Source organism: Macrobrachium rosenbergii, chromosome 11, assembly GCF_040412425.1.
Source record: "Macrobrachium rosenbergii isolate ZJJX-2024 chromosome 11, ASM4041242v1, whole genome shotgun sequence".
Taxonomy (NCBI): domain Eukaryota; kingdom Metazoa; phylum Arthropoda; class Malacostraca; order Decapoda; family Palaemonidae; genus Macrobrachium; species Macrobrachium rosenbergii.
Window position 1 is genome coordinate 40,836,469 of NC_089751.1, and position 16,398 is coordinate 40,852,866.

General features: G+C 37.6%; 1 protein-coding gene across 7 annotated transcripts in view; it reads left to right on the forward strand.

The window, feature by feature from the left end:
* Positions 1-16,398, forward strand: part of Fic (FIC domain protein adenylyltransferase) — a 92,082-nt gene that overhangs the window by 51,578 nt on the left and 24,106 nt on the right. For 2 of the 7 annotated variants that reach the window (XM_067111700.1, XM_067111699.1), the window contains 3 exons: positions 4,048-4,504; positions 11,961-12,195; positions 15,657-15,886. In XM_067111700.1, the coding sequence (XP_066967801.1) occupies positions 4,180-4,504; positions 11,961-12,195; positions 15,657-15,886 (790 nt within the window). In that variant the 5' untranslated portion in view covers positions 4,048-4,179. Of the gene's footprint in view, positions 1-238; positions 327-3,609; positions 4,505-11,960; positions 12,196-15,656; positions 15,887-16,398 lie in introns of those variants that run through there. The other 5 variants (XM_067111697.1, XM_067111698.1, XM_067111701.1 and 2 more) reach the window with 4 other exon arrangements.

Here is a 16,398-nt window from a genome sequence, read left to right on the forward strand (position 1 = left end):
TTGCTTTGCATAAAGTTGCATCGGCATACACTGGCAGGGTGACAAATCACGGAGAAAATACCTCTCGTACATGATCTCTAGAGAATAACACTTCGCCGGGCCAGTAAATTGTCACAGCACGAAATAGTAATTGCTGATCGTTTTAAATGAAGGAAAAAGAATCTGTCCCCAATGATTAATGAAGGCGATGCTCCCGATGGAGCGTTGTTGTTTGACCGGGGAGGCACGTTGTTAAGATGAAAGTGAGGTTAGTGTTGGTGTTTGTAGACGCAAGAGTTACTGGTTTGGTGTAAGAGTGGGTCCAGCACATCATGCGTTATCTTCCCGTAGCTTTTTCTTCCTTTCATGGCTAGAGTAACGAGAGATGTTAAAGCAACAACGGGAGATATAGATGCAAAGGTTTTGCATAAGAGGAGATGATTTTAGTGAAGAGAAGCTGCGAAGACAAGCTACAAAGTGGGGAAGACTTTATTGAATGAGTTAAATGAGAGCAATAGCAAGAGAAGTGTAGTGAGGGGAAATAGGAATTACGAAGATAGAGACATCAAAGTCTCTACGAAAGGCAGAAGAATGAAAACGGTTGGTTCATTTAAGCATTTGAGATGAAATGTTACAAACGATGGTAGTCAGAATGAAGAGATGAGTCAGGGAAAAGGTGAGACAAGGAAAGGTTGTCTGTGAGAGGCACTGACGAGAAGAAGAATGTCGATGGAAATCAAAACTTGGAATGTGTGAAGGGAAGACTGAGCCAACGCTCCTTTATGGAAGTGAAAAGTACATGTTGAGTACACATAAAAGAGACAGGTAAAAGCTGGTAAGATATCGTATTTGCGTAGTATACATTGAGTTAGAATGGCTGAAAGGGTGAGAAATACATAGTTGGATACTGGTTAGATGGTCAGCATAGGTGAGAAGATGGATTAGAGTTTATTGAGGTGGTTTGACACTGTGGAGAGAATAGAGGACGCAAGGTTGGTGGAAAATTTTCGTGATGAACACAAGGACAGAAACCAAAGACGTGTTAGAGGGAATTGGAGAGGTACTGGAACGGAAAGGTCCTAGTGTCTAGGATAAGGGAGTGTCTGCTGTTGGTGAATTAGTGCACTGTAGATATATGAGGCAGCAGATGTTGTATTTCCCTACCGAACTTTTCGTACTAAATTCAGCAGTTAAATAATGAGTGTGTCAGTAACTGTTGTTCTGCTTTTCTATGAAGGCAACTCTCTCTCTCTCTCTCTCTCTCTCTCTCTCTCTCTCTCTCTCTCTCTCTCTCTCTCTCTCTCTCTCTCTCTCTCTAAAAGGAATCTCGCACCATGAAGTGAAGCAAATGCCAATTATCTAAATGAGCATTGTAATGCACTTAAAGGTTGATTACAGACTTAATTTTATAAGCGGTCTGGTTCTATTCTTAGAATCTCGAACTTGCTGTGAGCAGTAACCTATATGACATAAACGTCATTCTAGATTATATCCTTTGTCTAAATATTAAAAAACCCGTAGTAAGTATTTTTCATATTGTATAGTAAACGCATCGTTTTCCCTCCACTTTTCTGTTCGTTTACTTCGCCATTTTGGTTCCACATAGTGTGAATGCATCGAATATATTCTCTCCCTACATAATAATTAATGAAAATTTCCGTCTGTCGTCGTTGACCAATTTTCCCTCGTGCCCAATCTCTTCTCGTCGTCATGTACATCTTTTATACAATTATATCTTTCTGCTTGATTCTTTATAATAATTTCGGGAGCACATATTAAAAGAGAGAGAGAGAGAGAGAGAGAGAGAGAGAGAGAGAGAGAGAGAGAGAGAGAGAGAGACAGCAGGGTGCGCCAGGACGAATACCATTAGACGATATCTCCATGGAAACCGAAGGTTCGGTTACGTCATCCCCTTCCTGTGCTGCTCATTATATAATTGAGATCAGCTTCACTGTACTACTATATATATATATATATATATATATATATATATATATATATATATATATATATATATATGTGTGTGTGTGTGTGTGTGTGTGTGTGTGTGTGTGTGTGTATGTGTGTGTGTGTGTGTTTGAACGTAGAAGATACGAGAAACCGAGGTGACAACAAAAGCGTTAAAGGTTCCGAAGAAATGGCGAGGAGAATAATAGTGCACTGCATAGAAGGGAAGATGATATCGGCAGTTGTAAGAATTTCAGGAATATAATTATTTTTGATCGAGGATTGATATACAGGAGAATAGCAGTATGGGTTTAGAAATAAAAGGTTTGTGGGACTACGTTTTATTTTGAAACAGTTATGTAAGAAATTTGAGAGTAGAAACAGCGGTGCTTGGCATAGTAAAACCAAGAAAAAATTATGATTGAACCGATAAAGAGGCAATGTGCTGGGTGTTAATGATGTACGGTACAGGTATTATAGAAGGTAAGTTGTCGAAAATTATTAAAAGTTTTTATTGATGGAAATTTCTTTCGTTAGCATTCAGTATAGCAATTCATTTCCTTAAGGGAGAGTTGGCTCAACAGTCATTCAATTCAAGCTTTGCTTCAATAGACACCCCAAGTCTGTTCTGAAACTTTGGCACAATCGTTGTTGCCTAATTTTACTTATTCTGTGACTCCCCTCATCCTTCCATCATCTGTCATATTTACCCCAAAATACCTCTACCTATGTGAATGAACCACTTCCTTCTTCCACTGTTGATATGAACTTTCATTATTGCCATCATCTTGGTTTCCATTTGCCCTCATGGCTTCACTCTTGCTCATATTTACTCTTGTTTCTCCCCTTGCAAGCTCCTTCAAGTTCTTTCACTAGATTATGCCCTCGCCTCTTTAGTATCCCCAGTCAGTACTGCATCATTTACAAACAATAATTCCAGACCCCATTTACGACTCATTTATTTGTTTGCTCCACAACTTTACATCTACATCCACTGTCTTTTCCGAGACTTCTCACATCATTCCACCTATGCAGGTATTAAACGTGCATAGAGACACAATTACACCCCTGTCTCAGACCCACTTAATCTAAACCGTTAACTTTCATCCCTTCATATTCTAACTGCGCTGCTGCAACATAAGTTCTTTTTATCACTCTCTTCACGTTATCATTATGTCATAAATGAATCAGATTTGGTGGAGGTGAAAACGCGGGGTATTCAAAGCGTTGGGGTATTTTGGTAGCCTTTGTTGGCGATGATACTGATGAAAGTTATTCGCAAGGTAACTAGAAATTAATATAAAAGTAATATTTGTGATATCACTATATATATATATATATATATATATATATATATATATATATATATATATATATATTATATATACATATATATATGTTATATATATATATATATATATATATATATATATATATATATATATATATATATATATATATATATATATATATATATATGAGACAATAGCTGACCTTTGAGTAGTTACATGATAAGGAACCCTAAGCACGCTTACGTAATCTGATGCAGGTGCTACAAGTTGCTTAGCGAATTCCTCTGAAGCTTTTAGATGACGAGTATCGGCATACCCCTTAAGTGTCTCTGTACCATACATACAATAATGGATTATGCGTTACTAAATTATTATGTTATTGTTATTCCAGATGCGTTCGGAGATTCTTAACACTGTTACATCAGAGAATCCAGCTAGACTAAGTTTTAATATGCGTGCGTGGAAGTTGACCTCGTATTGCTAACGTATCATATGCTTAAGCCACGTATCACTACTCAAACGACAATTAAATTTTGTCTCTGTTCTTCCGATCATGTGTTATTAATATAAACATAGTAGAACAAGAATATCTGTGAAATTAAAGTATTACGTAATGATGTCATTTATATGAATCAATGAAAGTGTACGAGAGATAAAAAATCTAGATGTTTGATGCAAGAGGTAAATTCAGATCAGCAGAATGCTTTTAGTGCGTTTATGTAATCAGATTTACGGATGGTCACTTTTTAATCAGACAGGTGTTTTAATAAAGCCCCTGTGGAGGGTATTCGGAGGAAATTTGATAAAACAATATCCTTTTATCAAACAGGGATTCCTAAAGCAAAGGCCGAAAATAGACCATCTCTATTTTCGAAATATCTATGATCAAGAGGGATGGATGACGTCATGGTTTGCAACCAATAGCGTTTTACAAGAATATGATGACGCAATGTAACAACAAATGGCACGGGTGTTGTCAGCGTTTTCATCTGTGTCCAGTTATAAATATGTTTTTTCGATCGAAAGCATTCGAAAATTACAGAGTGAAGAGATGAACAAAGTGGCATTACTGCTAGTGTTTCTCTGTGGTGTGATATTTGCCGTTTTAGTGTCAGTTTTACGTAATTCATGGACATCTGGAAAGAGCTCGAGGAGCTTAGGGGCTATCCCTGCAGGAGCGGATTTAGAGTTGATGGATGATGGGTACGTTGCAATGGCAATGTTAGATGCCCATGAAGATGACCATGCTGTTTCTAAGAAGCAAACGACTGAATTGGAAGATCGCCGTAAGTAGCCTTTTGTATTATTTTATAAGTTGCCAATACACGAAATAAAATTGTAACCAACATTTTTTAAATTAGTTTCCTTAGCAAATGACCTTACCGAACCGAACCTTGGATACCAGGTCCTTACCACAGTGAATAATATTTGTTTGAAAACATTCCATGAACTTACCTTAATGTGAATGAAAATTATCAATGTGATTAAGGGCCTTGTATTTCACTCATTTTGTGTTTTTCCCACCCAAAAACCGTACTTCCCCACTATGGTCATACCAAATTATATTATATAAGGGTGGAGTCCACTATTTTTAAAAATACTCATTTGCTAACGAAACTGATGTAAGAAACTTTCAGAGCACACATTAAAACAAAGGAAAATTCTATTTTAAAGTCCAAAAGGCAATAATGGTTTGAAGTAAAATAATACCCAATAATCATTCTAAACTTATTGCAAATTTCCTGTGACTGAGGTAGTTACCAAAGAATGTTGTTACCGTGGGACTTTGAAAATCATTATTTTTCAACTTTCACTTGAGTGGGCTCTCAATCAGATTTTTTTCATCCCAGTACACTGTGAGTAAGAATGGCTGGTGTATTTAGAATGTCGTTTGTTATTTTCATCTGGAAATTGTGGATAGGCTATGTCAAAAATGCAGAAACCTTATTGTAAGTTTTACTGATTAAGTGACATACTGGAATTCAGGTTCTTAGTCATGGTTCTCTTAATACCGATGTTTAATCCTTGTTCCTTTGATTATTGCAACTGATTTGAGCTTGTTTTAGTGTTTTTGGCAGTCTTTTCTGTAACATTAGTAGTTTAAAAACACCGGAACCCCTTATATAAAAACACCGGAACCCCTTATATCCTATTATTATGAGGGGAACCTCAGTGAGAAAGGTTTATTGAATATTTTTGAAGTGACACTGTGCACTAGGTAAACAAGGATCTGGTGACCTGGGTTACATTAGGCTAGATGGCAGACCTGCTGCTGATGATGGTAGCTTTTCATTCAAAAACATTTCTGGAAGTGCAGTAATGAGCAAGGTGACAGACAAACAAATTTTCACCCTAGTGGGGGATCCAGGGAGGCAAAGGGGGAATGATTCCCAGGCAGGTAATGTCTTGGCATCCATGGTCAGTGTGGTTGAGTCAGGTCTCAGCCTTATTAATTTTAATTTACAGTGCCCTAGGTTAGGTTAAGTGGAAGGGGGAGGGCCAAAATGCCCCCAATCCCTTTTTTGGATAACTCTTCCCTTTTTGAATTATACACAAAATCAGTTTACCAAGAGAGTGTATCAAGATTTTTAGAGACCTGTCTTTCCAGAGGAAGGTTTAAATTACTGTATTATATTCTTCAGTCTTTTGAATAATGCTCACTTTTACGATCTTCAGCAGCTAACTTAAAATTGTGGGACAATTCCTTGAGTTCTGTTAAATTTCTTACCTCTGATTATGATATTCTTTGGCACCATTGTACAGTTAGCTCACTTGGCATGTTGCATAAGATGTTTCATAATTCTGATCTTACATAAGATTCAGATTTTCCCAGACTAGCCTATACCATCCACCTTAATACCAGCTATGCAGTTAATTCTAATTCATGACTTTTCTTCTGTTAGATTACATACAACTCTGTTTTCTAGAAATTTCATTTCTATTGTGACCAAATTATGGAATTATCTCAATCTTGTAGTTGAATTGTTGCAACTTCAGAAGTTCAAACTTGGTGCAAATGTTTTTTTGTTGAGCAGGCTGACATGAGTCAGGTTTTTGTTATTTGTCATATATTTTAATTTTATTAGTCTTATTTGTCTTTACAGTATGTAGATTTTATGTTTTTCTTTGTTATATATCTTTCATAGTTTATTCTTTACTTCTAAGTTTCCTTATAGCCTAAATACTAGGTAGCTTTCCATGTTGGGGCCATTGTACTTGTAGCATTGTGCTTTTCCAACCAGGGTTGCAACTCAGCTTATAATGATAATAATAATAACAATAATAATAATAATAATAAGAATAATAATAACAATACAGTAATAATAATAATAATAATAATAATAATAATAATAATAATAATAATAGTAATAATAATAATGTAATCTAGAGACAAACACTCCATTATCCAGATATATTTACTATTAAATAATTAGGGAGAGAGTAAATAAATGGAACATTGGTTCCTAAATGAGGATGAGATTAGGTACATTTAACTGGCTTGCTTTGTCTTAAGTATATATCCTGGTTCGGTAATAAATGAATACCAATCTGCTTGTTGGTTGAAGGTTGGCATGACCTTTGAAAATTGGGAAATCATATAATAAACTAATTTATTGCCAGCACATAATTTATTAAGGCCAGTTACTGGGTGATATTTTATTTATGGAATTTCAAGGGCAACCTATTGATAAACGAGACTGCATTCTAGTGTAGGAAAAGCTATAAATTTTGTAGGGATAAGCCAACATTTGACTTTTCCTGTGCTTTTTTAAGTTCCATAATCTATCCAGAGATCATTGCTAACCACCTAAGCAAAGAGAGTGCATGCACCAGGAACTCAAACTTTCGCAATCTATTTTTCTCATCATTGACAGAATAGTTAGGCATATTGTCAACTTATTTAAAGTTAACATATTTAAATATTTGGATATTTTCATATATCACCCACTTTTCTTTTGATGTTAGTTGCCTATGAGACTAGCTGTGGTACTGAAAGCATTAGTAGAAATAATTACATATCTTAAAAGTTAAAATTGTTACAGTAGATTATATTTATTGATAAATATATTCATCCAGTGCCATTTATGCTCAACGTATAACCTCCACTGGACATGAAAAGTCTTAAACTTAGTGTCTGTAAATGAGCAAAAAAATATTTTAGTCCATTTATGGTTATTAAGGACCCTATCCTGCCATATACTACCATTTATGAAAATAACTTTATAGATGTAATGACATTGAGTCATCTTCCTTAGCTCACTTTAGTACTGTAGTAAAATCCACACAACCATCCATAATTATTCCAACACTCAAAAGCAAGCAGTATTTTGAAGGTTTCGTAAGGGGAGCCTCTACCAGTTAGGACTCAGTACTGTGGATTAGGTTGGGTAATATAAATTTTGGGCATATCCTTGTGAATACCATTGACCAACTTTTCAGTCAAGGACCATGTCTCAGCTTGCTTCTAATTTTTTTTTTTTTTGCATGCAGTATATTACTAGTATTTTTATTTTCTGGTGGTTTGCCTCACTAATGATTAGATATACATGAAAACAAGCTAAACAGTTGGAAAAATATACAGTTCATGTGTTTGGCTAGAAACTAATGTACTGTAGTACTGAATTACCAGAGTTGTAAATAAGGTAGTCTTAGCTTGGTGAGATTAGAATAAACTGACAAAATTTTTTAAAAAGAGCTCTGGTTTTTCATAGTCACTGCAAACAAATTTCTCAGTGGCCATCCACATGAACAAATAAATCTTGCAAAACATAACCAGACTTTTAGTGCTCTGCAGCATTGAAATCTTCCCAGACTTTAGAAATGGAAGAATGACAGATGGTATGACAAGAAGACCATCCTCCATAATTTAGGTGCTGTAAGCAATAGGTTTAAGGTTTCTCAGTGAAGTAGATGCTTGGCTATTTGGTCAGGGTAGGATGGATCCAGTGATTTGGCAGAGAGTCAGTTTCTGGTATAAGCTTGTTTCTGGAAACAAAGCTTATTTTTTAGTTGATTCTCATGTCCTTTAGAACTAGTTCATCATTGTTGCTGTTGACTAGTTTTGGTTTTTCCCCTACTACCTACTGTGTATAATTGTCCCCCGGTATTTGCGGGGGATGTGTACCACACCCACCCATGAATACTGAAAATCCGCGAATAATGAAACCCCCTCTAAAAATGCTTATAACTGCCTGTTTTAATAGTTCAGACACCAAATGTATACCTTAAAGTATCATCCTACACCAAATAAATTATAAGCATCATCTAAAACACTTTAATATAATTTCAAAGTCATCTTACCCTTAAAGCTATATGGCTTAAAGCTAAGTATGAAAACTATTCAAGTTACTCCTATATCCAGGAACATCCATTTTCTCTCATACAGTATTGAAACAGTCCTGTTTTGTTTTTACAGTAACAGTACAAAGGGGAAATACTGGGAATTCACAAGTAGAGGTAAATACTGTCCCAAAATATTTAATATGCATTAAAAAAATAATTTTATCAATATTTTGCTGTGCTTACATTAATATTAATATTTAAAAATTAGTATATCATGTATTCATAAATATAACTTGAAAATTCAGTATGTAGTGAATATTTCTCAGCAAAAAAATGTGCAAATTACAGAATTTTTTGTGAATGATTTGGGGATAAGTTCCACAGAAAAATCTGAGAACAGGTAAAGCCACGAGTCCCAAACCATGAATAGGCAGGGATCGACTGTACATCTCTGTACACATTCCAAACACCATTTGATGGTGGGACTGACTTTGATGATTTGAATATTCCTGTACATATTATGTATTATGAAAAAATTTACTGGTAATTATAGGAGGTGATAAAGAAGTTTTATGTACAATACTATAATTCAGTGATGATATACCATCATACCATTGAGGACAGACTTAGTTAACCCATCAGGAAGTGCAACCATATTAATGATTGTTTTAAACGAGACAGATGGTTTGTCTCCATACCCCTTGTGGTAAAATAATTAGGCTAGAGACTATATATCTCTTCTAAGTAAGGCTGTTCAGTAGGCTGAAGTTTTACTGCCCAGGTTTAGTTACAGCATTCAAGTACATATAAAAGTCCCTTCAACCACTGAGCCCCGACCTAGACTTGTATTCAGATGCCCCAGACATAGGCTGGGGAGCCCTACAGGAGAATCAGGAAGTATCCAGTACATGGACCCCAGGGGAACAAAGTCTACATATAAATGTCAGAGAACTGACGGCAGTTCATCTAGGCCTTCAGTTTTCTCGAACATGGTCCACAACAAGACAGTAGTAGTGCATGCCGACAATACCACAGCCTTAGCCTATATCCGGATACAAGGCAGCATTCATTCCTTCTCTATCTATCAGGCAGCAAGAGATCTACTCCAGTGGGTGGATCAAAATCGAGTGACTCTGGTCACCTGGTTTACCCAGGGGAAATGAAATGTTTTGGTGGATGAGCTAAGCCATCGGAAGCAGGTCCTTCCTGCCGACTGGACCCTGGGTTCCCTGGTCTGTCTGGGTCTTTGAAAACTATGGGGCAGGCTAACATTAGACCTGTTTGCCACCTCCAGGAGCCATCGCCTTCCTCTCTTTTGCTCTTCAGCCCCAGATCCTCTTGCATGGGCAACAGACGCCATGCTGCTAAACTGGTCCAATCTTGATCTTTACGCCTTTCTACCCTTCAGCATGGTCAGAGAGGTGATAAACAAATTTCAAACTCATCACAATATAAATATGACCCTCATAGCCCCACTTTGGCCCCTGAAGGAGTGGTTCCCGGACCTTCTATAGTTATTGGTGGATTTTCCAAGACTTCCTCCCCAAAAACCACATTTACTCAAACAGCCCCACTTCAAGAGATGCCCAGGATTGTCCACTCTTACTCTGATAGTCTTGAGACTGTCCACAAGCTTGTCAGAGCGAAAGGCTTTTCAAGGGGAGCTGCAGAGGCTATTGCACGATGCAGGCGTAACTCTTTTAGCCTCGTCTACCAGGCTAAGTGGGCAGTCTTCCATTGATGGTGCATCAACCATAATGGCTCTTCTTCTGAGTCATCTATAACACATATTGCTGATTTCCTCTTATATCTGAGATGCTCTAGAAATTTGTTGTCTTCCACCATTAAGGGGTATTGAGCCATGCCTAACTCAGGTTTCAAACATAGAGGCCTGGGTCTTTCGTCAAACTTGGATCTTAATGACCTCATCAAGTCCTTTGATACATCCAAGCAGAGGAAGGATGACCTGGTCTCTTGGAACCTGGACATAGTATTGAAGTGGCTTACAGGTCCTTCTTTTGAACCCCTTCATTCCACTTCTCTGAGGAACCTCACTGGTAAGACACTCTTCCTCGCTGCTTTAGCGACTGCTAAACATATTAGCGAAATTCAAGCTATCAATAAAAGGGTAGGTTTTTCCTGAGGAGATGCAGTTTGCTCCTTTACCCTAGGTTTTTTTTTTTTTTTTAGCCAAGAACGAGGACTTGTCCAAGCCCTGGCTTTGTTCTTTTACCATTAAGAATTTGATGGACACCCTTGGCTTCGAGGAGGGAGAGATAGTACTTTGTCCTGTCAGAGATCAGAGGTGTTACTTGAGCAGGACTGAAAAGCTCAGAGGTCCATCCAGTAACCTCTGTTCAGTTAAGGACCCTTCTCATCCTCTAAATAAGAACGCATTGTCGTTCTTCCTGAGGGACTTAATTTCTGAGGTACATTCATGAATTCAGGAGGATGTTTTGCCTACTTTTAAAGTGAAAGCTCGTGATGTCAGAGCAGTATCTACTTCTTTATCTTTCAGGCACAATATGTTCCTGTCTTCAATTCTTCATTCGACCTACTGGAGGTGCAAGTCTATTTTTGCATCTCACTATTTAAAGGAGGTGGAAACAGTGTTTGATAATCACAGTACCTTGGGGCTGTTATTGGTGGCTGGCATGGTATTAGGGGAGGATTCATAGGAAGCACTCTTTTTCTCCTATCCTTTCACCTTGGTGTAGGGTTTCGAGTATTTTGGGAAGCCTTGGGATACAGTGTATCTGAAATACCCACCAGTCTTAGTGGATGGGTTGTGGTGTTTTCAGAGTAGGTGACAGAGTTGTCTGGTTGTTTTTAATTTGGTACTGCGTCCAGGGCAAGGGCACTTTTGTATGCTTTGCTAGCCAATCAGGCCTATCCTCCTCAAAGCTCCCACTGAAGTAGAGGCAACCCATATCTCAACTGCTACGCTACTACAGAGGCAGTATTCACCTGCAGTAGCTCTCTTATCAGGTAAGGAAACAACAAGCATTGTATCAATGCTGGCCAAATTTTCTATTTCAAAGTCATTACCATGCTTTAACGTTTTGGAGTAGAATATGTCCATGTATCCCACTTTCATTCAGTGTGGGATTCAGCTATGTAATTACTTGGTAAGTTACTTATATGAAAATTATATTTTCATTATAAAATTAAGTTTCATATATACTTGCCAAGTAATTACAGAATCAGAGACCATGAATTTTTAAATAGGCTGCCGCGTGAGTAGAAATGTTAGCTATGTAATTACTTGGTAAGTATATATGAAACTTAATTTTATTATGAAAACTTTTTTTATGGATAGCCTTTAAAATCTATTCGGTCGTCAGACTGTAGGGAATCCTGAAATTGTTTTTAGAATTACAGTATAGTTATTTTACAGATGCCATGTACAAGACTTAATTTTACATAAATTTTTAAAATTTTTTAAATTTTTATTTTCAGATGTAGAAATAGAAGTGTTGAATACTCTTCAAGCAGCCAAGGAGCTTGTTCACTCAGGGAAAAGTGTGCGTGCTGGCAGATTGCTGGAACATGCTCTGTCTATAGCTCCTAGACATCCAGACATCCTCGTGTATTATGGCGAGTACTTGGAACAACATCGAAATAATGTTGTTGAAGCGGACAAAATGTATTTACGTGCTTTAGCAATATCTCCTGCTAACTCTAGGGCATTAAGGTAATAACAGTTATTTAAAGCTCATTTAAATTCCTTACCTTGTTTGAAGTATTCCTGTTCCATTAGTTTTCTTTTTTATTATTTTACCATTTTTATGAGAACTTGACCAGTGTGTGTGTGTGTGTGTGTGCGCCCAAAATGGTAGTGTTCAGTGAGACTAGTTCAGTAAAGTCTTTCTCTCTGTGATCACACAGAAAATAGACCCACCTTACTCACAAAGTCATAGAGGTCTAGTTTTCATGGCTTGTGTGCAAGTATGGATGTTTGCTGAGAAATGATACTCTTTATCTCTATAACTATTTCTGGGTTGTTAAAGATACTGTATTATTTTATACTATTTTTAGGCAGTTACAGTTCAGTTGCTGAAGCTCAGTTAGACTGCACAAGCTCTCCCAAAAGGAATACTGTACACAGTTTGCGACCTTTGATCAATTCCGTGAGGAAATTGAGTACTGTACCATTAAAGATGCCCTTGCCACAGAACGTCAGTATATAAGGGGCATGAAGCATGATTCTGAAAAGGAAAGTAAGTCGTTCATGTACACCCCAAAGTGTAAAAGTACTACATCCTGTAACCGAAAAGTGAGTGTCGATACAAATACTGCCCAAACGGTCCAGTGTTAGAAGTCTGACTGGAAACCACAAAATGGTCAGTTCGGAATACAGAACTTAAGATCAAAACACAATAGGGGCTCCAGTACTCACCCCTGATGATACTGATAATCCATGGCGAGACGCCTCAATGTGCATTTTCTCTCCCGATGGCAAGTATATAATTAATGAGAAAAAAAAACTATGATCGAAGTTGTACAAGTAGAATTTAGAATTAGGGCAGCATTCCCTAATACAGAATGGCACCTGGTACCATCTTCACCAGACATGGAGAAACCACTAACAGAAACAGTTTTCATACCAGTGCCTATAGCATTAAAAGCTATAGAAATCAATCCCCAAGTTGCTCACCAAGTAGCCCCAGCCTTCTGTCTCTTCACCTTCAAGATTATTAATCATGTGGGGGCAGATTTTCAGAATTTGTAATGACTAAAAAAAGACAGTGGCAGAATTAAAACCATCTGCCATGGTCATCCTAGTTTTGGGGAATTCCACCAAGGAATGGGCAAATCACCCTTTACCAGGTCAGCAAAAAATGGATCTCTACTTCCATTTTGAATAAGACCCAAGGTGCTCACCAAGTAGCCCCAGGGCTTCTGTCCCTGCACTTTCAGAGTTATAAATCAAGTGAAAACAGATTTTCAGAGTTTGTAGTGACTAAAAACAAGAGACATTGGCAGAATTAAAACCATCTGCCACGGTCATCCCAGTTTCAGGAAATTCCACCACGGAATGGGCAATGCTAAAACTCCCTTTTGAAAGGCAACAGCTCCCTTTAGATATAGCTACGCAGCAGTTTGGGACCCCTATGAGAAGACTCTCAGAGGGGACAGCCTTGTCAGAATTTTATGCTAGGCTCCAACTACCTACTATTGTAACCTCTACCACCTTGCTGGAAGTTGCCACCAAAAGGCTTCCAGAAGATTCCAGGATAATTTTTGCTGTTGAGGCCAAAAGTCTTATGAGAACCCGATGGGAAGCACTTTGTGACTTCCTAGAATGGTGCATAAAAGTGCGAATGAAAGCATTTGAGGGCTCCATCAAATCACTCTCCAATGTCACTGCATTATTTCATTCTAAGCCCTTCTGTAAGGACCTGTTTGAGTTGTCTGTTGTGGCTCAATTCAGCGAGCAGGCCTGCCAACAGAATTGTACAGTGTAAGCTCTTCTGGGGAAAGGGGAATTCAGGAAACAAAGAACCCAAAATTTCCCTTTACCCAACCCCAAAAAAGGCTTGCTTTGATAAAAAATTGTTTAAGCCTTCAGTCACCCCCAAAAGTTTTCCTCAAAAAACAGGTAGGTGGTCAGGAGGGACAATTCCCTACAAAGGAACAACAACAACAACAGCAAAGGACATCATTTTTCACAAGGTCCAAAAACCATCTTATATGGGGAACAGGAAAAGCAACACCTGGAATGTCTATCAAAGGCGAAGGCAAAGGAAGAAGCAGATACCAATAGGAATTGTATGGTTGGGGTTGGCTTGGACAGCATCACAGACAATGGAAGTTTTCCCTGAGGGGGTGGGACAGCATTATTTATATGTGCAGAAAGGCCCTATTAATAGGTCCCATAGAGAAACATGCTCATATTCGCCAACAAGTATGTCTCTTCAGTGTCCTCAAAAAGGATTCCTCCAAAAGAAGAATGATCCTCGACCAATCAACATTGAACAAACACATTGTTTGCTAAAAGGGACTTGGAATGATGCTTACTGGCACGTCCCCATCTCTGTTCCCATCCGCCCATTCCTAAGGTTCTGGATAGGAAAAGATACATACAGATTCAAAGGTTGGGAGGACATTGGGAGGATTGTCAGGTGGTAGGGAGGTGATCAGCTACTCTGAGGAGTTCTTATATCAATTCCCGGGAGCTGATGGCTGTCTTTTTGTCTCAAAAAACTCAAACCTCCATAAGAGAGAGACAACATGACTACAGTGTCCTACATCAAGAGGTCGGGATAACGTTCACCTCCTCTCAATATGATAATGTTAGCCATCCTTCAGGTGGTGCAAGCAAGGAAGTGGCACCTGTCTGCAATTCACCTCACAGGCAGTCTCATTGGAATAGCAGACTCTCTATCAAGGAAAACGACAGCCTCAACAGAGTGGATTTTTGACAACCGCTCTTTGACATTGGAAAAACTGGCTTCAGCATCACTGAAGATAAGGGAAAGTGCCCTTTCATCTTTGAGTCCATTATATACTCCATCATGTGTTATAATGTTAATCATTACAACACAACACCTGGCCAATAAGACCAACTAGAAGAGAATTCTCTGATATTAGTTTGGTCACCATGGAGCACTGGTAGACCATGGAAGGTAAACTCCTTGAGGACTCAACAGCTACTATCAAAAATAGGTTTTTCCTATGTCAAAACCTCTTTTTTTTTTTTTTTTTTTTTCACTGAGATACTCACCAGACAGATTGATTTTTATTGATAACTTATGAGCTAACACCACAACACTGGCAGATATTTTACATTAAGTAAAATGAAAGGCTTTTGTTTAAGGAACACCCAATTACAGTATATTACGTTTTTGTATGTTGCCTTGCTTTCTTTGTTCGGGTCCATAGTACTATATTATCATGAGTTATTATTTGCAAAAGTAATTTTTCACGAATAATCTGGATGATCTTTTGAAACCAATTTTTTTGTTAAGTAATACAATATAAATTTACTTTTAATAGTAATATTTTAGGCATTGATGTGGGTTTTTTTTTGAGTATTGCATTCCTTGTATATTTTAGGCATACATATGTGATTTTTTTAGAGTATTGTATTCCTTGAGAAAATGTTTGTACTTTTGGCATTTATTAATTGCATTTCTTTTACATGCACAACAGGAATCGTAGACGCACTCGACCCCTTGTTGAGGAAATGGATGCAGTTCTTCTGTCTCGCATTGATAACAAAAGGGATGATCTTCAGAAAATACCAAATTCATCTTCATCTCTTCGTCGTATTAAAAAGGAAGCCTATTATCAGTACATATACCATACTGCTGGTATTGAGGGAAATACAATGACACTATCACAGACGCGGATGATCTTAGAAACACGTCTTAGTGTGGGAGGTAACTTTCAGATTTTGTAGTTTTTGTTATTTTTTTTACCATAAAATTTACATTTTGTATTAGATTTTACACCATTGACATGCTATTTGCTTGGTGATTTTTACGCTATGTATCACTGAATTTTTTTGGCATGTTTCACCTTCAAGATATCTGTAAGGTATACAGTGAACCCCCAGGATTTGCGGGGGACAGGTACCACAACCCCCCGCGAATTGCTAAAATCCACGAATACTTGACGCTCTTCTAAAAACGATTATAACTGCCCTATTTTAATAGTTCAAATACCAAAGACCCTCTCTAAAAATGCTTATAACTGACTATTTTAATAGTTTTGTCATAAAAATGCATTTAGTCATGAAAATGATATGAAAATAACAGCAATTTTAGTGAATATTTCTCTGAAAAATTCCACAAATAGGCGAACTTTATGTGAATAATGTTGATGTACGTGCCACAAAAATCCGCGAATCCAGAATTGTGAGTAGGCAGGGGTCCACTGTACAGTATATGTA